Genomic DNA, 26,687 nt, shown 5'->3' with positions numbered 1-26,687 from the left:
GAATTATTATTCTCGCATGAGAATAATTTATGTATCTTAGTAAAGTATTCACAAATATAACTGCATAATTTCAAGTTAATGTATAGCGCAGAGCTTTTTGTTGCCGTTACACTGCTCGAATGACTAATTTTTGCTAATTTTTGAATCAATTTAATTTCAACTGGAAATTACATCAAAAAGTGTATTTTCCTATCATTAATTCATCTAAATCATGAATGTTTAATTAATTTATAAGTTACAGTAACACAAAAGAGAAACTGAACCTCAAAAATTTAATTTCTCTATTAGTAGTACACGGATTAATTAATCTCCTAATTAACTTTAGACAAAATTAATTAATTTTTACTTCTGCATCGATAAAATAATTATTTTCTTATTTAATTACAGATAAAATAATTAATTTCACAATTCAAAATAGAGAGATCAATTAATTTCTTAATTAAGTGTGGAAATACAATTAATCCCTTAATTAATAAAAATTAATTTTTCGGTTAATTTTTCATTTTACCGTAAGTGTGCACTATATTATCATTTCAAGATAAGTTGTCAAAGCTAAACGAGTTTAACTTGAGACGTCGTTTCTCCTTCCTGGCGACAGAGGATTTGCGTAATTATTAACTGCCACGTGTAAAAATACATTTCCGCGTAACGAACGGGTCGAGAATAGTGTACAGAAAGGAGCACAGGATCCACGCGTTTCATATTCCGGGAAGGGGTTTCGTCACCATTAACCAACGAAGAATGTGATCGGTGAACTGAAACGTGTTCAGACTCACGCGCGTTCCTCTGCTTTGTGCGGATGCCCGTGTTGTATAAGATCCGTAATGAAGCATTGAAGTTCTGGCTAATCCGAACCATGAATATGAGACAAACTATATTTTAACACTAGAACTACCAACAAATCAAATTGACTTTTCAAATATTTGTCTGAAGAACTATAAGCATGTATTTTTTAAAAAGTTCAATTGATTTATATTTAAATTCTAGTATTACTAAATCAACTTCATTAACAGTTTCTTAAAAAAGTATCTGTACCTGTTTATTAATAGTGAAAGAAGCAATCAGAATTGGATCATTTTGAGTCTTTTTGAAACAGTTTTACTGTTTATGGCTTTACATGAATATCAAGGTTCTTATTATATAACAAACGTAGGAAACGATAGAAATTCAATTTCTGTGACGTGATCGAAGAAAATGTTAACATCGATTAACAACAAGTCTGATCTTTGCAAAACAGTTTACGGAAACGGAAATTTGCATAGACATAAAAGTAAAGGATATTTTAAATTATAATTATATAGAATATTTGAAAATGCTTATTTCAGTGAAGGCATTAAAATTAATAATAAAATTGTTGTTTGTTGAAATTTGAAATTCTCCTTTGTTAATAAGTTGTTCCAAAAGTACAATCATATTTCGTATTGTTCTGATAACAAAAGATTAATCGAGGAAGGACTTTAAACTTGAATTCCTTGAATGGAAAGTTTTGGAGGAGTTTTGAACTGATTATATTTTTGAAATTTTAACAGCTTATCGAAATCTCTTTAGAGGTCTGTTATATAATTAGGAACATCCGGACTATATTTATTAGCGGATTAGATATGTTTGAGGTTCTCTTTATCTGCTCATGGACTTAATTAATTTCCTGTTCGATAGACATCTTCTGTTTATATAAATACTTTGCGTACTTAATTTCACAATGAAATTCTTATTTGATTTGAATCAATAGTTGATCATAAGTTAGAATACAATATTGTATCATTGCTCGAGATCTGAAATGAATTTCCTTAATGCAGTGATTAACAAACATCAAATATCTAACCTGTAAATATACTCTTACTTCGATCTGCACAATTATACATTGTTTAATTTGTTCTACAAACCATAAACAGTGACCAATTTAAGCTAAATTTTTTTTGTAATATAGAACGTTATAAAAAGTATTTAAGAATCATTCACATAGCTACAGTAATAATAGTAAATTTAAATTTTCTTTGTACTTATTAACTAATTCAAACTTCTGTAGCATTATTATTTTATTAATTTAAACTATTCAATTTGCAATAATAAAGAATTATTCACGTTTGCTACTATTAAACAAAGTGCACGGATTTTTGAAGATTCAAGTAAAAGAGGTCACTAAATGAACCTAAATTTCGCTAAATGAACTTAAATCACTAAATTTATCAGTGATTCCACATTAACAACTATTGTGATTTCTGAGCATTCGAGTCTGTAGCTGCTCATCGGAGTACCTCAGCATTAGCCTAGATTTCCAGATGTTGAGGGGCGAATACCACGGCCAAGGACGCAACGAACTGGACAAATTACTCCGTCATCTTTTAATCGGATCAGTAAACTAAGCTTTAGTAATGCCTCCTATATCCCAATTAATAGAAAAATAAAAATGTGCTGGTAAAGAACTTTTTGGATAAAAATCGTATATTTAATGTCACTCCATTAAATAGAAATTATTTAGAGTATTATGAAAGAAATTGTTTAAACTTATAAAATTAAAAATAAATGTCGGGGCTGCTAAATAAAATGACCTTAATATACATACATAATTGAGTATAGTTTTGTACTAAATCGTTATAGTTTTCGTACTTTTACACAAAAGGATTTGCAAGTGATAGTTCAATCGTGAAGAATATGATTTTGTATGAACAAAGCAAATCGAAATTATAAAATAGAATTTTTTGTCAAGACTAAACATGTTCTATTGGAAATTTGATAAATAGAGCTGTGCTTCTCAGATTTTCAAAATGGATTGTCTTTTTAAAGGGAAATAAAATGGAAATATTTTATTTTCTCCTTTTGTCTTGACATAAAGTCACAAATGACTGTATTTTTTTACCAATTTCTTCAGATGAAACAGTGCACATTGCACTACCAACTATATGATCATACAGAATTTTCTCATTGGTCATTGCCAGTGTACGCTCACGTCAGCACTTATGTTAACGTAATATCTCAAGAATTCGTAATATTCTTCCACTATGTCACTGTTTGTTTTCCTTTATTTTTCTGCGTAAAACAAGTAAAAAGAAAATCTTTCTCACAAGAGTTTGCCATGTGTATATCTGAATTAATTCCAGCTCAAGAGGTTAAAGTACTTTCGCAGTACCCAAAACATTTTCCGAAACCCGCACAAATATAGGTTACAAAATCCGCCCAACAGAGAACTAACTTCTGCGTTAACCCTTTGCATTCCTATGTCGTATGTAACTCGATAGTAGATTTATTTGAAAGTATGCTTCTCAGTCGAGACATTTTTTAATTGTATTATGTTGTTACACTATTTATAATAATATTGGTAAAAAGTTTACGCTGTTTGCTATTAACTAATTGCTTTTCGAAATACATTTCAAGTGAAGTACTTAAAGTAGTACACAATTATGGAAAAATAAATGTGAAAGCAACTCGGAGTGCAAAGGGTTAACAATAAATCACGTTTTGGACCAGCCTTCAATTTTTTAAAGGCAACCAATCATTTTCAATTCGTATATAATATTTTTCGTGAACCTACCGCAACGCCACAGTGTTGTCAGCGCCGCGGTTTGAAAATTTGGCGGACTTCGTGACCAACGATCAATAAATATCTGCAGACATCTGAAAAGATATGTAAAGACGCTATCAGAGGTATAATCGAGCGATTCGTTTCATCATAGAGACGCGACACATTTGTTTAACGATCAGGCGATCCTTTGGTTCGATAAGTTCATCGATCTTATCCTGGGTGTCAAAATACCTTGATTCCTAAAGAATTTCGAGTAACGTCATTCTTCTATTGTTATCAATGCTCGACATCAACGCTTAGGAGATTACCCATGTTTACTGTACATTTGTCTGGAAAATTCGTAGCGATCTTTAAGTAAATGCGAAAGTCCTTTATTCTCAGCTAATATGTGTTCAAGAAACTTTCAATATTTTTAATATTCCGGAGAATTCTCGTAAAGTAATAGACTATAACACATTTTCTTTTCATAGAGTATGTTTATCTTAAATAGAGCATGCTTCTAGTAATTAGGAAAATATTGATACGAAGTGTTTAATCTTTATGATTAGAGCTATGAGTTTTAATTGTTTTAATACAGATATAACACTGCGATAATATTTCGTTATTTCTTTTAAAGAAATTGTTGCTTTACATTTGAATAATGAACTTGTCTTTTTAAATACAGTAATTCACGTGTGTTGATTGTTCGAATTAATCGTGTTATTTATACGAAAACGACATATTGTTCAAGAGAAGAATTTTTGTAGGAACCTGTACAATTCTAATAACGGAATACGGTGGACAGAGAGAAAGGGGGGCAAGGAACTGCACGAATTTTACTAGAGGCCCTGAACGAGCAGCTTCACATCTATACGTGTCCCGGCGCACGTAACAATCTCCTTGAGATCGTAAAGACGTGCTTGCTTCAGAATATATTTGGCCCTGTAAACGAAGGCTCCTCTGGTTTTAAGAAAACTTGCTGCCCGTCAATGTCAAGGGATATAAAATTCTTCTTCTAACGTTTCTAACATCTAATGTTTCGATACTTAAAATATTTGACATTCCATGCAAGTCAAAATCATAGATGAATTAAAATTCTAATGTTTTAATAGTTGAAATTTTATATGAGTTAAAATTCGAATGTCTTGATACTGGAAACATTTCACTTGAGTTAAAAATGACAAATGAGTTCAAATCTTAATCTTTTAATTTTCGCAATTCCATATGAGTTATAATCATAAATGAACTAAAATTTTAATGTTTCTTTAATGAACTAAATATATATATTCATATGACTTAAAATATTGATGGTTTCTATTTATCACTGGACCACATATTCCAATTGTCTATACGCATTTGCAGTGAGCAAGGATTAAAAAGAAAATTAGTAAATAATAACCAAATAATAAACAATAACAATTATGAAAATGTATAAATCGAATCATAATTATTGAACTTTATGAGAACGAAACATATTTAATGGATTGATAGGCATTGAAAAGTTTTAAAAGTAAAACGGAAGTGACCAATGACAAAATAATATATTCATCTACTGACAATCACAATCTACTCTATAATGTACAGTTGATAACTCAACTCCGTACGTTTATAAAAATTAATAGCTTTAGAAGCTAAAACGAAATATAAATCTACTTAATTTATTGTCATTCTTATATAATTAATATGTAATTAAGAGTATAAAATTATCTTGCATAAAAGAATTTACTTTTGCCTCATTAATACTTTCAGTAAATCAAAACGAAAATGAAACTGTACTTAAATCTACTAAATCTTGCATTTTACAATTTTAAGAAGATTTATGTAGATTATGAATGCATAAAAGTCTGCAATCTACTAATCATCATTATAAGACTTGTTTACTACGACACCAGCTTCTTCTACTCAAAAGAAAAACTATATGAACCAACATTTTTTAGTTAAATTTATGGTTTAATGGTTAAATTTATTACTTTTAAGATTCTATAATGAAATATTAAATCACTGGTTAATTACATTCTTAAATCAATTGCTATCATATTATATGCCGCAAGATATATGTCCTAATCGGAAGTTACATAAGACCCACTTATGTAGGTGTTACAAAGTAGTAGCATACACAGCAATAATAAATTGTAATAGTAATAAAACATATCATGAAAGTAAAGTACATACGTCGTATTAGACATAAAATTCTGACGATATCAGAAAATCGCGTAACAGCCGTGCGTCACCATTTGAGCATGATTAGGCCGACAGTTTTGCTACGTGATGTCTTTCACTGATTATGTCGTCGTTGAAGTTACTCTTTTGAACTGATAATGCAAAAGTAATAGCGAGTGCATAGTTTTAATTGTTAATAATTTAATGAGTATTGAAAGATGTTCAACTCTTTTGTGAACTTCTAACTTTAGTTTTATACAACTTACGTTTAATATTACACTTCATAGAATTGTTAAATATGAACGAATTTGATGGCATTAGAAATTTTTGTATATAAATAAATTTTTTCATAATTGTCGTTGATATGTACAGTGAACAATTTGAAAAATTCATTGTTCTCGTTTCCATTATCAAAACATTCTTTTCTTGTCACTAAAAATATTTAAAATCTGTGAATATAAAATTCTAATTTACATAGTTAGTAAGTTGTTACTTGTTCATTGCTACTTATTCATATGTAGGTAATATAATTCTTTATTTATACTAGAAACTTTATTTTAATAAACATATGTCCATATATCTATAATTTGTACAAGTTAATCATATGGTATTTATAATTAATGAATCTAACTTAATTAGGATCTGTGAGCTACAAGAAAGTTAATAGAAAATAATCACCATGATATATCTTAATTATTCAGTTTCTGTTTCATTAAACGAGTTATTTCGGGTTAAAAGAATTATGTTAGGTATGATTTTAGCAATTAACGCGTTAAACAATCTTCGTAGATAGGTAATTTGTGGGTTTAATACATTGATTATTATTCCGATAGAAGATTTATTACTTCTGAGCTTATGAAACCGGTTTCGAGCAACTCTTACGATACAAAAATGGCGAGACAATTGGTTATATTAATTCGGTGATGCTTGAAATCTCAACTAAATAAGACTGTATTTTCCTATTTCACCATCTCAAGGTTCATCATATTAATTAAGTAACCTTTGCAAATGTCATGGATTTTAATCAAAGCTTCGTTTCGTTATTGCGTAAGTATGAACGTTTATATACGAATCTACTTTGTATGCATGATATGTAAATTATCTCTCGGTTAAAATTTAAAAGAACTACATAATACATATTAAATCGTGGAATGTGTACATCCTGCAGTGCAAATTTGAATCACTCAACAACAGGTTTCGTTCAGCTTCCAACTACGTTTAGTTTCATTTAAACTCAAGCGTGGTTCAATTACTTTTCAAATTGAATTAATCTTAACTTTAAGTCTAGAATTGGTTTAACTTCTATCTAAATTTAGTCTAATTTAAATCTACAGTAGGTCCAATTTAAATCTAGATGTGGTTCAGTTACGATCCAGATCGAGTTAATTTTAAATCCACATTCATGTCTGACTCGATTCAGCTTATGCCCGAATTTAATTCAGATTAAGACTATTATACTCAATTTAACTCCAAAGTAGATACACTTTCTTCGATATACATTATGTACGTATTCCATTCTACTTTTATCATGCACACGTCACTTCATTATCGAATCAATCAAATACAGTTCTAAACTCCATTTAATTAACTTCACATTCACGAATGATAACGCTCGAAAGAAAACTATACTTTCCTTCGTAGAAATTTACAGCTCATATCGTTGAAAGAAATATTAAAAATTAACACTAAAACTACCGGATGGCTCAAAATGATCTGTTCGTGATTTCTTTTTCCAGTCATTAAAAAGCTGACGACTGCTTCTTTGAGAAATCGCTATATAAATTAATTTAGCAACACACAAACTACGTTGCGAATCAATTGAAGTCTCAGTAGTTGCACTATTTAGTTCCTACAGAGAAATTTCAAAAAGGCAATTCGACTGCTCGGCAATTCTAGCGTTGAACACATTATAACTTCTTTATCTTTTAGAATTTGCCCCGAAAGGTTTAAGAAAATATTACCAAAATACTATACTATTGATATATGAAATAGTATTATGTACTGACCGCCACAAGAATTTCGAACGTTTTGTATAACAATACATATTCTTTCATAATAAAGGCAAATTACAAAGTTACATTATCATCTAACTGTTTGTGTTACTAAATATTTTTATTCGACATCAATTGTTTTATTATAATTGTATTTAACACGTTGACTGCCACGGTGGTCAGCGGTGACCAGAGCTTCCGAATTGCTTGAAAAATATTACAATAAGAAAATGAATATTGAATCAAAATATTTAGTAATGCAAAAGGCTAGATAATAGTGTAAACTGAGTACCATAATACCAAAACATTAATAATTACTTCTAATATTATTTTCCTCTATTATAAAGAAATAAATCTTACTATAACAAAACGCCGGAAATTCTTGTGGCCGTTAACATGTTAAGCAATTTTGAAGGTCCGGTCACTGGTGACCACCGGGACAGTCAACGTGTTAACTAACGATTATTGATTAGTATATTAATAACCATTCATTAGTAATAGTAAATTTATGAAAAAAGTCCATCGTCTGAACCCGTTATACGAAAATGCCTCCTTGAGCTCTGCCGCTTGAAATCTGTTAGTGAATCACGATATTAGGTCCTTTACCGATCTGATACTTCGTCACGCACGAGTTGCATCACGTGTCTCCTGTTCTTGCGTACGCAAATATAGAGATTTATGCAGCGTGTCAATCGATCACGTGGTCCCTCCTGAGTGCACGAGCATGAATACATATCAGGGACGGACGGGTGTCGACCGACGTAATTCATTTCTATTGCCTGATACGGTGCAATTGGCTCCCCGATGCTTTGACTTTTCTTAACGAGAATTCAATTGGTCGTAATACCAACTTGATCGACATGACACACTCTAGAAAGCTTCGAAGTCGTTTAAGCAGAGGTTCTTAACCTACCGCTATCATGGATCTTCACACTTTACCTACTGACAGCTGTTTGAGCCTTTCATGGGTCAAAGTGATTGAGCCCACTGCTTGAATGTTCTCAAATCTTAGTGGCGAGAAGCTTAATTACCTTTTTATGTATGTAGTTTTATTGTTCATTCGGTGTAACATTTTATTATTCATTTTCTGGAGTTGGTCGTTTTCAATTTAGCAAACGAATGGCTAAATGGTTAATTGCTATGGTAGTTAGTGATCGGTTCTTACGAATTGTTTAAACACAATTGTAATGAGATAATTGGTGAAGAAAAAGTATATTTAGTAACGCGAATAATTGGATAATAGTGTAAAGAACTGTGATATTTAATTATTAGTAATTACCATGTGTCTTTGTTATGGAAAAATTAGTAACATATGAAATGTTCAAGATTCTGGAGGTAATTAATGTAACGATAGTTTTCTGAAGATTAATAATTGACGATTCAGAAGTTGTTAATATTTTTTACAATAATTATTTTAAATTATAACTGTGTACTAGCAAATCACCGTGACTAATATAATTTTGTAATACCTTATGAAATTATTATTTAAAAGGAAACGATTAAAGTTTCCAATCATGTAGCAACATCGAATATTAAAAACTGTCTAGTAGATAAATGTTAATACATTTCTAATGTCTAAGTTGTTCGATTTAAATATCGAAAATACGAACTAGATACGTGATTCTATTATCTGCTCGCAAATTTTAACTAATTCTATTTATAATCTTCAGTGATTATGATAATGCTAATTGCGAACGTGTTTACGGTTATACTCGTAAGCTATATAAGTCACAAGAAAGGAAAAATAGCGAAACGCGGCGACAAAATATTGCATTGTAAACAAGCTGAAAGAAGTATACTTCGTATCATCATTATGTAACAACGCGGTAAACCTTATTCGTCAGCGGTTAAACTTTTTGCACTGGAGACATATATTTAACGCTTCTTTACACGTACACGAGTCTACGTAACAAACGGTAACAATTGTATTCTTGAACACGCAGTTTTTGTCTTATTCAGTTATAGCTTCAAATTGCGGTTCTTAATTCTTTAAACTTTAGTAAATGAAACATTTAAAATAATTTCGTTAGAAGAATAATAAGGTGGAGTGGGGTAAGTGCATAAACTCTTATTAACACATTTATTCTGATTAATACATTTGTTCAAAAATATCATTTTTTAACATTTAACATTGTACCATTACTATTAATATATTTTAGATCTTTTTATATTAGGATTTTATTTCACTAATTTCTTTGTGTTTATTTATTTATTTTATTTATTTACTTTACTCCAAAACGAAACAACATATTCGAATGCGGTAAAAAGTATTTCATAGCAAACATATCAATAGTTATACTCTTGCCTCGTAGCATATGATATAAAGCTTCCAATCGGTTTTAATGGTCGGTTGTGCACATGCCCCATTTTCGAGGAAAGTGCACAGTTGTTGGATTTTTTACAATTTTCTTAAAAAATTAAAATATACAAGTGAAATTCGCGTTTTTCGATGTTAATTAAAGCGTATTAACTCAAATATTCGTTGATTTCAATAACTGTTAAAGTATTATAAAACAAATTAAAGATATATGGGTTGAAAGTCAATCTTACTAAAAACTGAGGTGCACTTACCCCATTCCACCTTATATATTTTTAACGTTATCTTATCATCATCAGTCATTAGAAACTCAGAACTGTAAAACAGAATAACATGGCTTCCACTGGAAGACAGGAAAATATCAAACAAAGTTGTAATTAAATTGCAAATTTAACTGCAATTAGACTTAATTGCTGACGTTCTGTTAGAAACACGAAAACATTTCATGAATATTTGTAGATAAAATGAAGATAATACGGATATTTCTAATACTAATACTGATAATACTGAACTAAACAAATTCAAAGTTTCAATTTTAGAACGACGAAATTACTAATTCCTCTATTATTCTCAACAAGCTGCAGAGAATTTCAAAAATTTCTTACAACTGAAAGAAAGCTTCAATATAGTACAAATATTCCGTTTGTCTAAAAAATTGAAGGTTTGCTTCTATTTTCTAATTGGATGAAAATTTTTATGAATTATAATTGAGCAACTGTTATGTGAATGAACAATGAATACCATGGTTTCTGCGACGACTGGCTTACTAATTTTTCGAAGAACAGTATCGTCCGAACATGCAGATCTGTTTTCTTATCTCGACTAATTAGCATCGGACGAGGAGCTCGAAAACGCGCCGTGTGAACCGAGACTTGACTGTCCTCAGTGTTTTATCATTTTTTTGAAGCCGATAATAATTACATTATCGTTTCGGCGTTCACGCGAAATTTAATTCCCGTGTCTGGTATCGAGTTATGTGCTGCTCCGAGACTTACGGCGTATCATTAAGTGAATTAAATGGTCGGTTTATCTCGCAGTTTATCATCTCCGGTTGTTATTCAAGAAAAACAATAGACGAAACGATTGACGTCTGTAATCTGCCCGAAATAATACGAAATTGAAGCGAATCTTAAATAACTTCAGATTCCCTTTTTCTAATGTATGATAAGTAGTTGACAAAGTATTTGTTATTATATAATTCTATTATTATATAAATGATCAGGAAATATTTTAGCATCCATGCTGTTATACATTCTGCATCGATGGTAAATAAATTGATTACCATTAAAATCTTTGGTATTATCTATTATTAACGTGTTCCTAATTGCATTACATTTTTTTAGCACATTTATAATTTTGTGAACTAATAACTAAAAAGCTTCGAGTTTTTTGTTCAAATTTCAATATTTACGATAATAAGGTTATTGTTTTTAAATAATACAGAACTTGAAAATTAAATGAGGTAAATTATATTTCGATTTTTTTAAAATTATTCTTCCCTTAATGTGCAACAAAAAAAGAAATAAATTTTGCTGTTTGACGTTAGAATAAACTATTGATGGAGTAAGTAATAATAACTTCATTTATTTATTCTCTTGAGCTTTAATTTAGCATTGTGTGATTAATTAAATACGTAAATGTTTAGGTATTTGAACATTATGATTCCACTTTCCATTTCAACTAAAACACCAACGGTTAAAAAATAAAACAATATAATTATCGTATCTAACACTAATTTATATGTTGCTTTTCTAATTGATATATACAAGTCAGTTCTATTTTTAGCAAAACTTTTAATTTAAAAATAATTTACGGTACAGTAATAAGACTGTTAACTGACGTTAGGATTAGAATGATTAATTCCTGTCACTTGTAATCATCAAAGATATATAAAAAAATATTGAAATAATACCTTCAATCAGTTATCTAATTGTTTAGCGTCTGAAAAATCTTATGATTGAATGAAGTAAAGTGCAAATATTAATTTCTTGATAATATAAGTATTATTAAAAATGAGTATATAAAAAAAAATTGTATCTTTAAAAAGGTTACACTCAACTATGTAATATCTGACATGAGAAAGATTTACTTATGAATCGTACACTAGTTCGGTCATCTCAGACGGAGTGACGTGTTTTCGGAGAAAAAAACCTACAGAAATTTCCTTCAAAAGAAGCATCGTGAATAACAGAACTGTTCATAACGCGCTGCAAGAGCCACTGCTTTGAAATGCTTCACAGATAAGAGAAAAAAATTAAGGAATCTCGAAACTTGTTAATTTCATTCCACACAGACGAAAAAATAAAACTGAAATAAATGTTCGTCGTTTCAAAAATGAACAAAATAAAAATGTCGTTAAATACTTAGATGCATTACAAATGCCCGATAAATAAAATTTATTTATAGTCATTAAAATTCAATGAACATAACGCAATTAGCCTCACCCACTGAATTTCTAGTTGAAAACTACAGCTTCAGAAGAGAACGATGATGGAATAATGCTGTGATAATTTCGCGGATGTTTAACGATAATTTAATGAGCGAATATGCGCATTAGCTTGTGTATGCAGAGTTCTAAAGTAGCAATTGAAAGCGGGTCAGTAAATTTAAAAGGGGTGACGAGAGTTCTGTCCTCTTACCTTCTTTTACTCTCTTTGCTTTTTTCCACTGAAACTTTTGCTCTTTCCATTCCCTATTTAACGTATACAAACAACGTGGTTCTATAAGTGGATAAATTCTCAAAACATTTTGTTATAACATGTATAACGGAATAGAACAAACAAATCGTACCTAAATTTACTTAAATGTTTCCAAATGAAATAAACAAATAATAGTTGAATTTCCCTTAGAAGGTATAATTATCGAGATAAATATTAATGAAGATCAGCTGAAACGATGTATCTAAAACTCAATAAAAATCTATCTCCTGAAATATACTAAACTACGTAAAATTTTGCTCTAAATAATAAATGTATATAATAAAATACCATCCTAAAAAGAAACAATAACCTGTCATGTTCTGTTAACCAAAAAATATTCAAATCATATGAATATATATACATAAATATAATTTACGCAATTTTCTTTGGTATTTATCAAAATAAAACATTCAAATTACTTAATTGCCTTTTTGGAAACGGCGGGTACACACATTTTATCTTCATGGCGTTTCTTACAACAGGGTCTGCGTACAATCAGCTTGACGGGCTGAAAATTCAAATAACATTTTCCTGCTGATTCCCCTCGAGATTACATGAAAATTTTGCAAATTAGATTACGCTCATCGTGTACCAGATTTTCGCCGACAGTGTAACCGTGCTCCATGCTTCGAAGGAAATTCGGTTAAATATTCGTGTACCGATCGTTGACAACTGTTTTTCTGTGGAATAAGGTTCTGAGAAGAAATTGAAGTTCGCCGGAACTTAAAGTCGTCTAATATCGTAAACAAATTGTATAATATTTTGGAAAACTTCTTCAATACGTGATCCCCAAAATCTATTATCAAAAGTGCGTTTATCATTTTTCAATTTTATAAATTTGTTATAAAAACTTGTACTAAATTTCTTATGAAATTAGTTAGGTAAAATACTAGAAAAGTTCTACACATTACAATATATCCTGTATATGAATATTTTTTATTAAAATTATTACACTTTACTTTTGAACACAATATCTAGAATTTATTAAAAGATGTATTTAAAAAGTTTTTTAAATTGAAAATTATAATTGATTGGAAATATAATTACGCGACTATTTTTAAACTTCTGTTAGTCGTTATGTAAACCTGTATATACCGAAAGATAGATTAATTACCTTATCAAAAATACTCGAATTTCATTAATTTAAGACAATAGAACATAAGCATAATTATGAATGTGGTACATACGTATTTATCAGTTTTCTTAAATTATATCAGAGTGTATAGATACCAAAAGATTTATTAATTATCTTATCTCCACTGATGGTGTGATAAATAATTTAATTCATAATGAACTGTTCAATATAAAAGTTCGTAGAATTTGTTTTTTAAATCTGCAATTACTGTAATTCACTCACTAATATAATTTTGTTTAAATAAAGAAGATGTATTAAATTCAAGGTTCTTTGCAACATTTCCTTCATGTTTTACATTACAAATTTTTGGCACAATGCGTGGCCGCTAGTGTCAACTACTGCATCATTGTAAACGAATTGAACTAACAAGTTGATGTGCACGATCACGTAACGATTGCTATAGAACTATAAAAAGAAATTGTCACATCAATCATTCATTATACATTTAGCAAAAAAATTTAACATGATCTTGAACCTTGTAATTGAAGCCTATTATTTTCAATATTTTAACCATTACTTTGATGACTAAATAATTAAAAATATCAAACATTTGTTAATGATAATTCCAATAATATTAGTCTAATAATATTTAATGTCATATATAGACTTCGATATTTTACAATTCTATCGACTGCGGTAATAGTTTGTAATCATTGGTTTGTATTTATGTCTATTAAACTGTAGTCCGTACTCATTATTGTTCATTCACCAAAAATATATGAAATTTAGCCTCGAAACTTGCACGAAGATCGAACGCAGTCATTTTGCAAGCGCATACCAGTTTCATTTAAATTTAGCATTAGACTAGAGTAAGCAATCACCTTCAAAATTGTACATTATATACATTGTGACTCACAATGAATGATATAATAAAAAAATAAATATGCCTATACGTAGACAAAAATTGCAAGTATATAACATAAATTTTGTTAAAGATTACTGGTGTATAAAAAGTGTCTCTGTTTCTTCGCGAATAACTTTGTTCGCTTTTTTTTCAATACATTTGTATTTTTAAAGAAAAATTCTTTTTTGGAAACAGATTTCTACGCTCATATATCCTCTATTTTTGTTTACGGAACACCCCGTGTATTATCCTAGCCTCGTTCCTTTTCTCAAAGTTAAATTTATTTAATGATACGAACAAACGACATAAAAAATAATCACTTGTTCACACGAAAAAGATATTATATCAGTATAAAATTTAAGAAATAAATGCAGGCAATTGTGATATGGTAAAACTTCGATTATCTAAACTGATTAAGCGATACAATCATGTGATTACGTTTTGGTACAAAAATATATTCTCGAAAATTAACAAAAATATCGTAATATGTGTTATGAAATTATAACAAGTATATATATACAAAGTAAAATTATTTTTACTGTACTCTAAATATTTATTTCATTTATTTATTATTAATGTTTATTTATTTAACAGCATTTATAACAATCCTGTTTATAAGAATATTATCCTAGCAGTAACTATTTAGGAAATTAACGTATTTAAATACATTCGGATTGATAAAGAAATAATGGTAAATATTAAAATATATGGTAAAACTAAACTGAAACTAAAATTAAAATCCAGAAGTAAATTTCAATTGTTATACATATGTAAGCAGAAAAAATCTAATGACATTTCTGTAAAATGAATGTTCAATGTTATGGCAAATTTATTTTCAAAAACCACGACATAACTGTCGCAACAAACTTTTCGGCTTATCCCGATCATACCTTTTTCTCCGACTCGAAGCACAATAAAATAAAATCTACCACCCACAACGGAATACTCTAACTTCCGACCCAGCCTCCACAGAAAACTTTCACTGAAGAATCTATTGTAAACTCCAATAAAATAAAAACTAGATGATCGTGACTGCTCTGAAAACAAAAATCTTCCCTAGTTCCATAACGATCAACAAGCTGTCGAGCAGCTCGAAGACAAAAAAATTACACCGAGATGCGTAGAAGACAAATCAAACACAGTGTACGCAATATTGTATTAATCCGGAGTCGCGTATGCATATTGAATACGGAATAATTGACGTCACTCTGAATTGCCAACAATTGGTCCCCGTGTCAGGGGTTACCTCGTCAGACGCCGTCAACATCGGTGGGTCCTCGTCAACCGGACACACTCCCGTCTCAGCCATCGACTTCCTGCTGTAGCACTTGCAGAATTTGCTGAAGAGCGACACGTTCTTGGTCTTCATCTTGCGCCTTGACCCAGTGAACCCGGAAGTCCTCGACCGGCTACCTGTACACGACGTGGCGAGTTGCTGCGTAAACCGATCGCTTCTGACCGCTGTTGTTGACGATCGGTTGATCAACGGACAACATGAATCGCGGCGGCACGACGTCGCTCGGTGAAAAAGTCCGTCGGCGTAGCAACACGTTCACGAATCGTTTCCTAGCCAGAATACTCCCCGCCCGATCCAGGGGCCATTGCGCCTGAGCGAAAATCCCACGGTCAAGGCGTACCATCGCGGCACCGCCACCGAATTCAAACTGGGACCTTGAACATCAGGCCGCGTGGAATGGAATCGATACGCTCCAGGAGGTGTCCCCTTTTTATGGGAGGCTGTAAGGGTGGATTTCATCTGAACGCGTTACGTACCAGCTAATGGAAATCTATAGCTCTTAACAATGTGACATCTGTTGACTTCTTCTTCTTCTTTGACTTTACTCTTGACTTCTTCTTTGACGTTCCTTTTGATCTTCTTTCTTGCCAGCTTCTCCCTTGTTTTCTTTGTAGTCAAGACATCCTTTCTTATCTCTTTTTCTCTTATCTTCTTTGTAGTCGACTTATACAAATTTGTTAAAATAACTGTTGTTTGTTAAAGTAATTGTTAAGGGATCATGGATTTAATTGTCCTGTATGTTTTATACGAGATTTAATTTGTAGAAGTTTCTGTACAATTACCAAAAATGCGTGGTCGACAATGTTAACATATTACTAACCAGTAGAGATCTATTTCTGTTAACAAAGCGTTGACTTTTCACTCCTTCGCTTTCTTTTCCATCATTTTCTTTATCCAGATGTGGAAAACAAGTCTCTGCTATTAAGTTATTATTCAAGTAAAGTGTATACTCGTCAAACGCAGAGCAAATCCATCTATACTACATTCTAACGAAAAAATAGGGCAAAACGATGAAGAATTACACATTTATCTGGAAAAATAAAGAATTTATCGTTGAAAAAATTGGTACCACTTCGCGTTTTAAGACAACGTGTATATTCGTCGAACGCAGTTAAATGATTAAAAATGTTAACCAACCCATATACAGTTCCCCTGACTGAAAAATCCCAACGCGTGATACCGAAGCGGCGCACGTTAATTACGGCGTCATATCGATCTGTTTATTGCGCTGCTTAATGTGCGTCTTTAAGCGCCGCGTGCATCGTTGCCTTTCGATTGAACCGCGACCGCGGGGATTAACACTGAACCCCCAGGCAATCCCGATAAAATTCACCTTGCACTTTATAGTTTCGCAAAGTTTATAGTTTTATTGGATGCTACGAACGCGCGACACATAATCCGTCCAACAAGGTAATCGTCGACGCTCGAAAAAACCGCAATTGATTACCGCGGTCTCTGAAGAGCCCTATTAAATCATCTTTGCTCTCTCAAACGCTGCATGCCGCGTCTAATAAATATATAATCGCGTGGAAGTACATTTCTAGCCGGACATCCTGATTTGTAGGTGGTTAACGCGTTAAAGTCCACGGAAATCTTGAGCATTTTATATAAGACTAATTTTTTCGTAGGAAAGATAAATGGGAATAATCATTAATACGTTAAATGTCGCACAATTTCATAGCGCAAAGTACCCAAATCGAAAGAATAGAATATTAAAGCATTTGATTGAATTGCATTATTATTATTGCATGTTCATCTAGCTGAATGTCATCGCATTAGAGAGCATTATTTGTAATATATAAATCTTTTCAAATAATCATAGTTTAACTGATTGAACTACAGTAATCCGATTCGTTTGGGGGTCACCGATGGCCCTGGTTTGGCATCGTAATTCTTACACTGTTATCAAGTTACGTTAGTAACACTAAATCTACCGAGCAGGTAAATTGACATTTTCAAATTGATTTATAATTGATTTAAAATTGATTTATAATTCAGTTTGCGTGTGGATAAAACAATTTCTTTAATAATTTCTTAGAGAAACATCTGTTCCCTTTTAATAATTTCCGAATGAAGAAATTAGGAACGGGTCATTTTAACCCGCCTGGTAGTTTTAGTGTTAACAATTTAATTTGACATCAGTTACATTACATATTACAACTATTTTCTAGCAATTCGGAAGTGTTAACGTGTTAACTAACAATGAGTGCAGTACTTTCAACTGAACATTTCTACAGAGTGTGAACCCTTATTTCATCTTGTGCGATCGATGGTGAACTTGTTAAGGAAAAAAGAAAATTGATTTAAGTATTTTATTTTATTGATGTTGAATAACTATTATTTATGAAATTTGTCTGAAGTTTTAAATATAATTAAATAATACATTTCATTTACTGTTTATAAAGTTCATACGATGGCAAGGATTAATTGCAAAGAAAAATCATTAACACGTCGATCGCCACGGTGTTCATCGATGTCATTCAAATCCATGATACCGAGTCATTGATAATTAATTCTAATCCACTTACCTTTGTTATGAAAGAATAAGTAGTATTATAGAAAACACTCGAAATTCTCGTGATACTCAACGTGTTAAATGGAATTTAGACTTTGCAGATGATAATGTAAGGACAAAAACGAGCTGAAGTGTTCTACTTTGCTCTTCAAGTGTGAAGTAAGTATTTACAGGTAATTTCTACCAATCTCGCGTGAAATGACGCTGAAAAAAGGAATTCTGAAAATTCAATTATTGGGTTTTCTAGTACAACCTCTCGGCTTGTCGACCTGCACTCCGTTTTTAGCACGACGCACGTGTTTGTAATCGATTTGATAAATAAAACACAAAAGCCTGGGTTTACTCGAGCCGATATAACCCGTTTTTACACTGATCCGCATTTTATTCTGGACGTTCTTGTCGACCATAGCAGCTAGGAACTTTGCATCATTAAGATTCATGTATTCACCTTCTTCTAACAGGTTTTTTTTAAGTTTCCTGAACTGTAACATTAACAGGAGAACGAAATTCCTTTCGTATTATTCTTTAAAGATCCGAAGCACCTATTGCAACTTTTATAGTCAGAGAAAATATTCTGACTAAAAACAAACGACTTCGAATCCAAGTACGACAGAATAAAAATTAATTCAAATTCTTTTCAAAAATTCAACGATAACTATTCCTTTTGCACCCTTTTGCATAATTGTTATCAATAACGTGTCTAGCTTGATTAAACAAACTCACAAGAAGTATTTCATTTTCTATGACAATCATCTTTCTAAGTATAACTTCATCAACATAGTATCTTTGATTATCATATCATCAACGTAATATGATCCTCTTATATTTAGAAAACATTTACACTGTCATAATGACGAAATAAATTGGGAAAGAAAATCGATTTCAATATACAGATTATAAAGCCAGTTATATCGATTCAACACGTTCAATCTGTAACACACGTCGCATAAGAAATTAAGTCGCAAAAGCAGCTAATAAGTTTGAAGGTTCAAGTGCAACAGCACATGTGACATGCTAGTGCAATCATTAAGAATGCGATTGTCAATCGTGCGTGCGCAGAGCACGCGCACCTCTTTGCCAATTTCGTCCCGGCTTACTGACCCGCATCCCTTCTTCGCTCTGTCTTTCAATGAACTCGCTTTCACGGTCTCAAATTCATTCTAACATACCGTCCGTATTACACATATGAAGTACACCGAAGACACTTTATATTGCAGTTCTTAGAATTGTTTATAACCCACGTTCACGGCTTACAATTCTTCTCTCTTTTTTTTTTAATTACTCTGTATACTTATTGCGTACTATTCCCAGTATCAAGCCGATATTATCGCAATAATCATCAGAACGAATTCATACCTGGAAATACCAATCTCCGATAACTGATAAGAAACGTTTAACCCAAGTGTCGATTTCATAAATTATTGAATTTTTCGTAATCGTCGTCTTTTCAAACTGAACAACTCGTGAATACGTTCTCAGACCTTTCCTTTCCTTGTTCCGTACACCAAGATAGCGGTATAGACTAGTAGTGAACTTCAGATATTTATGTAAATCTACATTTCTTCGTGGCTAATTAACAAGAGAAAAAATTAAATAAAAATGTACGTCCTTTTACATTAAACTTTTTATCTTAATTCCTTTATCAAATGTTTATATGTTATTATATATTCATAAGAAATGACGATTCTAAATGTTATTTTAAAATTAATCAAGTTATCAAATCAAAAATCGGGTTCAATTTCAACCTAACAATCTTCTAACATCGTTCGAACAGCAGAAACTATAAATGTAACTCTCGCCTTCTGCTCGAAGAATAATAGATTGCCAAGCCGATTCAAAGCGAAATTTAAGTTGAAGTTGAAACACTGTCGTGTCTCCTCGATATTTATAATTTTCCGGCGTTATTCGGTCTGCATTGGTACACAGACGAACCGTATGCAAGATCAGTGTCACACGGGAATCATGAATGAAAGCTCGTGACGCCCTCGCGCCGCCCCACGATCTGTGTACGTGTCCATTATCTTCTTCTTTGCTAGGCGGCGTGAAGTTCGCGTGGAGCCACAAATTCGCTTGCGTGTCCTCGTTCGCGGATGGCCGCGCTCGCCAAAAGGAACGCGAAATGATATTTGTTTCGTAACGCAACGCGCGGCTCTTTTGATATTGCGATCAGCTGTTCAAAGACACGACGCAATGACCCATTTCAACGATAATCTGAACGCCCCTTTCGCACGAAAACATGCTGGGAGAGTGTTGTAAGAAGAAGATCGAGGAGTTTCAAGATTCAGATGCGCTAACGACCATTGTTGATCAAGTTGTTCTTGATGAACTAAGTACCTAGGACATCCCCCTATGGTTTTAAACAGTTTCAAGGGGTTGACGCTTTGACCCTTTGCACTCGATTTATTTTCAATGTTGTTGGGTGTAAGCTTGTATACATTTTTGGGGAAATGGATTAAAATAATTTACAGCGGTAGAATTCAACGTCTCGTATTTATTTTTATTTATTATTATTATTATAAGATTTAATTTTTATAATCTTTTAATGTGTGGTACTTTTATAACAAAATATTGTCATCTCCAGCATGACACACGAGTGCAAAGGGTTCAATCAAGACACTGAAACTTTGTTTGTAAATGAATGTTTCTAAACAAAAATATATTCAAGCTATACACTTTGTTGTGGAGAATTAATTAAAAAACGTTAATGAATCGTTTGGTTACTCCGATTAAGAATAAACGTGCTTTTGCTTAAGATTTAACTGAGACTTTAATGTGATTTTAATATAACCTTGACGTAAAGACTTAAAAGAACTTGCTTTCCCAGTATTTCATGAAAATTTGCAATTTGAACTTTAAACTTTGAAAAAGGTTTCTATTTTCTGTTTACCTAGCCGATATATACTTCGAATACAGAGGAATCTTTTTTCCAAGTGAAACCCAAGATCTGTTTGCTACCCTATTGCACTTGAACTACATTATGTAATTACTATCATAATGAATCCAATCATTTAAGCCTAAAAATGTGCTTCTTACCTCGACAAATAAATATACATAAAAGATAATTCAAACCCACCATTCAAGGTTTAAATTACATTCGCAATATTACACAGTTATAAATTGCTACCCGGATAAATCATTAACAATATAGGTGTCCAAGGATGAATCACAATCGAAACAGAAGAAACGAGTCTACATTTGCCACCCCTAAAGGCGGTGGTATTCAAGAATCGCTAAAAAACTCGCATAAAAACGTTGCATCGCCGCGGGCAACATGAAAAATTGCGTAAAGCCTCTCGGTCGGCAACTCGTCGCGTGGAAATCAATTAACCTGCTGTCCAGGACGGCAGGTTAACAAGTTCGTGCGGGTTAACCGACACCCTGGAGGAAGTTTCGCGTTACCGGCGACTCGTTAGTAGCAATTAACGAGCTTTTTCGCGGTAAATTCCGCGGCTTACGCAACCGGGGAAAAGTCAAGGGCGCTGACCAGGATCTTAGAAGCCGGAACTTACCGGCTGGTCTATGTGCTCCCATTTCTCGTTCAGGTAATCCCATTTTTCCTCCGTCATGGTCCAAGCCGACCTGTACAACGTATCCCGGGATGACACGCGTCGCGACGCTGACGAACAGGGGAGAACCAAGGAAAGCTGAAGAAAATGAAGCTTCTAGTAGTACGGAGAGGCAATCTCGGCGCCCCTCTAGAGATCACTAAAAGCTTACATCACGCGATCCTCAAGCCCTACATCGACTCTACTTCTCAGCTAGAAATACTGGCGGCGACTCGTGTAGGTACGTGCGAACCCGGTATATTTTGGGCGATCATTCGCGCGCGTTCCACGGTTTCGCTTCTTGAGAACGATCGGCCGGATGAGCTTCTTACGGGGGCTCTTTACCGTTAGAACCACCGAACAATTGAGTTAACTTTTGGAATTTTTTCTATAAAAAGCGTATTTATTGAGATTTCAATTGATTTACAATTCAGTTTACGTGTAGGTAGATCAGTTTCTTTAATAATTTGTCAAAGAAGCATCCGTCGTCTGTTAAAAAAAATATTATTCTAGTATTAATTAACACTGGAAGTACCAGGCCGCCAAAACTACTGATTTCTAATAAACTCGTTCCTATTAAACGTGAGGGTGCATGTCTGGGTTTCGCGTGCCTCCTGTTCCATGCTCATCGATAAATTGATTTCTTCGATCGCTTTATAATTTCAAACTGTAACGTTTAATTACGTCGAAAACTGTTTAAACTGACAATTTATGAAACCACTGGTTTTTGAAATCGTTACTAAAGGCATGCAAAGGGAAATGAAGTATAGAAGCTTTGACCTTATCTCTTTTATCCCTGCCATGTTGAAAGCAGTCCTTTTGAGACCGTTTCAAAAGTAATGTACTACAAAAGAATTGTCATATCTTTAATTCTTTTTTAATTTAATGCTGATATTTACAATCGCAAAATGTTTAATAGTAATATTATATTATGATAAGTACAATGTGGAGACCAACGGTAAACGAAATTACAGAACAAGAGAATATAAGAGTGGATGTACTAAGGATAAGATTCAATGATTGTTGTGTCGTGTTGTTAACAAACTTTAGCGCAAACAGAATACAACTGCATGTAGATACAAGTGCGTAAGTAGAGATAAATTTCCGTTTCATTGACTTGCATCAGTGTATTCGCAGAAATGTTTATGTTTATAGCATCTTTACAGCTTTCTTATCGCAAAATTGATGAACACACAATGTCAGGATGGCCGAGCGGTCTAAGGCGCTGCGCTCAGGTCGCAGTCCACTTCTGTGGGCGTGGGTTCGAATCCCACTTCTGACAGAAAATATCTTTTGGATTTTTAAATCATATTCCACCCCTCAGCAATTAAAAGTTTACGTCACGTATTTCTCTTCCTTGTACCATCTTATCGACAAAGGAAAATTGTTATCAAATATTTCACGGAGCGCCTGTATCGACCATAGAAGATCTAATAGACAAAAAACCATTCTTTTTCTTTTTTTCGTTAGTTTTACTCGCCCTGCAACTGTTTTCTTTTATTCCGTGTTCTGAACATGAAATAAAAGTATAAAAGACGAGAAATCAGTTTCCCAAATAGTGAAAGCAAACTAATGCGCATTAAATTTGCTGAGCACCCCACTCAACCATGCTATATGTAGATCCTTTTTCTTCAGTCATTCTTGACCATTTGTTTTGTTAAACCTTCCAAATCTTTCTTTTCTGTGTCACTGTCATTATAAATTTGATATTTGCGGACATTATGTAAGTATTCTGCGCATATGATCGTCGTTTGCATATATATTTATTAGATGATTAGACGTGTCCTAAAGAGTGCAAAAAGAACGTAATATTGGGACATCGCGTTTATTACGATACATATATTATTTTAGAGCTGTCTGTCAATCTTTTCGATCAGTTTTTATTTATTACAATTTTACAAGATTTATTTACAGAAACAAGTAGCATATACTTTGTTGCAGATGCGTGGGACACACACAATATAATTCGATAGCGTGACGACAGTAGGTACAAACAAAATCACAAAGTGAATAACAGTTAATTGTCAACATGGCGGATAGCGATTTGCTGATTACGATTTCGGGCGCTGCGTTATCGTTATTATTCTACGAATATGTTCGCAGTTGTGGAGACCAGGTAAAATCTGCCTCTAGTCCCTTGATTGTTATTAAAAAACCATTCGTTTTGACGCAGTTGCTTACTCGAAGAATTGCATAAGCTTGGCGTCTTAACCTTAAATGAAATCTAACCTTATCCCAATATGTGATTGAAAACATTGAATCAAACGAATTTTTGGTTCTCCGTGTTCTAGATGGGTTTTTTGCTAGGTGAGAACCTTGAGTTCGTAGTGAAAACGTACACAGATTCAGAAAATCAAATAGAGACTGTGAAGAGACACAACAGTAACTATCTATTCCCAGTTTCAAATTGTCATGATATTTAAACATATATAAGCAGAGTTCTGCAGTAATAGATTTTCACGTTTTCAGATATTGAAACTGTCGTTACTTGCCCATTACCGAGTCTTCTCCATGATTCTATTGGTAGAATTAATAAAGAAAAATTAAAGGACTTCATACGCGATAAGAGTAAACAAGTGATTGGTTGGTTTCGCTTTAGACGAAATACAAATTTGACGCCCACTATGAGAGATAAAATATTGCATAAAGAATTTGCTTCATATTTTTGTGGGGAGAACGGTTGTGTGGAAGAGTTCTTTGTTACATGCCTATTAAGTTCTTCGATTACCAGCGATAGAGGCACGCATAAATTTAAACATGTTTTTTTAAGACGTAGAAGAGGGTAAGTATAAATCAATCATGAGTACAATCGTATGAATATTTTCTTTTCTATTTACGATTATAAAACATTTTCTTTTTTTCTATAGAGTATTCGAACCAGTTCCTTTAAAAATAAGTAATTTGGGAAATGATTCATTCATACTTGATGGTTCAGATTACAAACCTGCTCCTACAAAAAAGTTATCAAATACACCAGATGTATTCAATAAACTTATAGAATCTTTAAAGTAAGTTTCTGTTTAACATATCTAAGCAGTAGCAATATTAAGTAAAATTTCCTTTCCAATAATTATTCTGTATAACCTTTGATGCTTAATCACAACTACTTATTTGTAGTTTGAATCTTACGAGAACATCTGGCCTTGAATCTGCCATTAATATACAAAAAGCAGCTGAACAGTATTTAGATAAATTAATACCGGAATTATGTGAATCTGATCATGAAGTGGCAAATTTAGAAAGGCAAATCAGAGAATTTGAACTTAATAGGAAGGCAAAAATGAATGGAAGTTCAAATAATATTGATAAATGTAAAGCTGAAAAGGATTATATTAGCAAAGAAATTCAGAAATTAGAAAAATTCTCTCCCCCTAGAATGGAATCCCCAGATAATATTTTTGATGAAAGGCGAACACTTAAGGATAATTCTACTACAACTGTATGTATTATATAATTGAATATTATATTCTATCTGCTGCATACAATTCGCCTATATACATCCACCTTTATTTCAGAGTCAAACGCTCACTACTCTTAAAACAAAGAATACAGAGATATGCATAGAAAGGAGTATTAATCAAAATAACTCAAGGAAATCAACTACAGATATAGTGAATAGTACAAGTCAAGATTCACAACCTATAAAAGCAATTTCAGAAATAAAAGCTAACGTTTCAGAAACTGTACTAAATAAAAACAGACGATATTCCAATAAGGAATCAGAAATAGTAAGGGAATATACCAGTAAAGGTGAAACATATGAAAGTGGTATTAGCAGGGGTAGAGGAAAGTTGATAAACGAGTCTCAATCTGGACTAAAAAAAGCTAGAACTTCAGGATCCGTCACCACGCGAAGTACTAGTGATAGAACTTCGCATAATCAAGTGTTACAACAAGATTCGATTGAGGCAAATTGTGTGCAAAATACACCTTCCCCAGAAACTTATAGTCAAATTACAAAGAAAAAAACGGACAATACACGGAAATCAGATACAGCGGATAACCATTGAAAATAAATTAATTTCTTCTTAACTTCGTTTAAAACCTTATAAGAATATACTCAAAAACTGTAGAGCATCATAACATATTATAACACATACAGACACTCGCGTGTGTGTGTGTGTTGTAATTTTTGAAATAAACAAATCGTGTCCGCATTTCATGGACAGCAAGCCTGCTTTTAAAACATTTGGACTATTCCGAGATAAGACGCTACTGTGCCGTGTTCATAGTATTGAAAGTGTGCATTGCAAAGTGGAGAGGTATCATAGACTGAACTACTGGATAGTTTTTAACGCATTCTCGTGGAAATCCTACGCTTGAAGATATTTTTAAAAGTTATTAAAAAGAAAAAAAAAATACTTTTTCTTTTATACTACGCTAATAATGCGTTTAATGTATTCCCAAACATTTATAATGCTCTATAGATTGATTCAATGAAACTCGGAGAAAAGATATACAGTACATATTTCTCTTTTGTCAATTTTTAACTCCGTGCCATTATATTTTTAAATATTTAATGTATAAAATAAATACAGACGTTTTGCATTACTATGTTTTATAAATATCAAATTAATACGTGTGGTTAAATACTTTATAAATAATTAAGAGTCTTTTTAAATAGTTTTGTTTAAATATTAATTGTAGTGTAAAGTATTCACGTTATCGGAAACCGTCGTAGGGTT

At 32.3% G+C, this 26,687-nt stretch overlaps 2 protein-coding genes, 1 long non-coding RNA gene and 1 other non-coding gene across 8 annotated transcripts in view; 2 read left to right on the top strand and 2 right to left on the bottom strand.

The window, feature by feature from the left end:
- Positions 1 to 22,301, bottom strand: part of Hex-A (Hexokinase A) — a 50,461-nt gene extending 28,160 nt beyond the window's left edge. Inside the window, exons 1-3 of one of the 3 annotated variants that reach the window (XM_031988979.2) lie at positions 16,763 to 16,924; positions 16,419 to 16,675; positions 15,892 to 16,316 (exon numbers count right to left, since the gene is read on the bottom strand). In XM_031988979.2, the coding sequence (XP_031844839.1) occupies positions 15,892 to 16,014 (123 nt within the window). In that variant the 5' untranslated portion in view covers positions 16,015 to 16,316; positions 16,419 to 16,675; positions 16,763 to 16,924. The other 2 variants (XM_076373190.1, XM_076373189.1) reach the window with 2 other exon arrangements.
- Positions 16,979 to 21,960, bottom strand: LOC143175212 (uncharacterized). The gene is made up of 2 exons (XR_012999955.1): positions 19,181 to 21,960; positions 16,979 to 18,939 (listed from the first exon to the last, which is right to left on the bottom strand). It is a non-coding gene; the product is annotated as an uncharacterized LOC143175212 (long non-coding RNA).
- Positions 22,302 to 23,200: 899 nt separating the features above from the next.
- TRNAL-CAG (transfer RNA leucine (anticodon CAG)) lies at positions 23,201 to 23,284 on the top strand. The gene has a single exon. It is a non-coding gene; the product is annotated as a tRNA-Leu (tRNA).
- Positions 23,285 to 23,554: 270 nt separating this feature from the next.
- Positions 23,555 to 26,553, top strand: LOC116432301 (BRISC complex subunit FAM175B). 3 transcript variants are annotated; one of them, XM_031988947.2, is made up of 7 exons: positions 23,555 to 23,725; positions 23,944 to 24,118; positions 24,294 to 24,384; positions 24,472 to 24,784; positions 24,870 to 25,010; positions 25,120 to 25,441; positions 25,518 to 26,553. In XM_031988947.2, exons 2-7 carry the CDS (start codon positions 24,032 to 24,034, stop codon positions 26,010 to 26,012), a joined length of 1,449 nt encoding a protein of 482 aa, XP_031844807.2. In that variant the 5' UTR covers positions 23,555 to 23,725; positions 23,944 to 24,031; the 3' UTR covers positions 26,013 to 26,553. The 3 variants fall into 3 exon arrangements, with proteins under 3 accessions (XP_031844807.2, XP_076229303.1, XP_031844808.2); XM_076373188.1 differs by having other exon boundaries at positions 23,583 to 23,725; positions 23,927 to 24,118; XM_031988948.2 differs by lacking the exon at positions 23,555 to 23,725 and adding an exon at positions 23,746 to 23,857.
- The last annotated feature ends 134 nt before the right edge of the window (positions 26,554 to 26,687 follow it).

This window comes from Nomia melanderi, chromosome 13 (assembly GCF_051020985.1).
Source record: "Nomia melanderi isolate GNS246 chromosome 13, iyNomMela1, whole genome shotgun sequence".
Taxonomy (NCBI): Eukaryota; Metazoa; Arthropoda; class Insecta; order Hymenoptera; family Halictidae; genus Nomia; species Nomia melanderi.
Note: the sequence above shows the minus strand (reverse complement) of the source record. Positions and strands in the feature narration are given on the sequence as shown.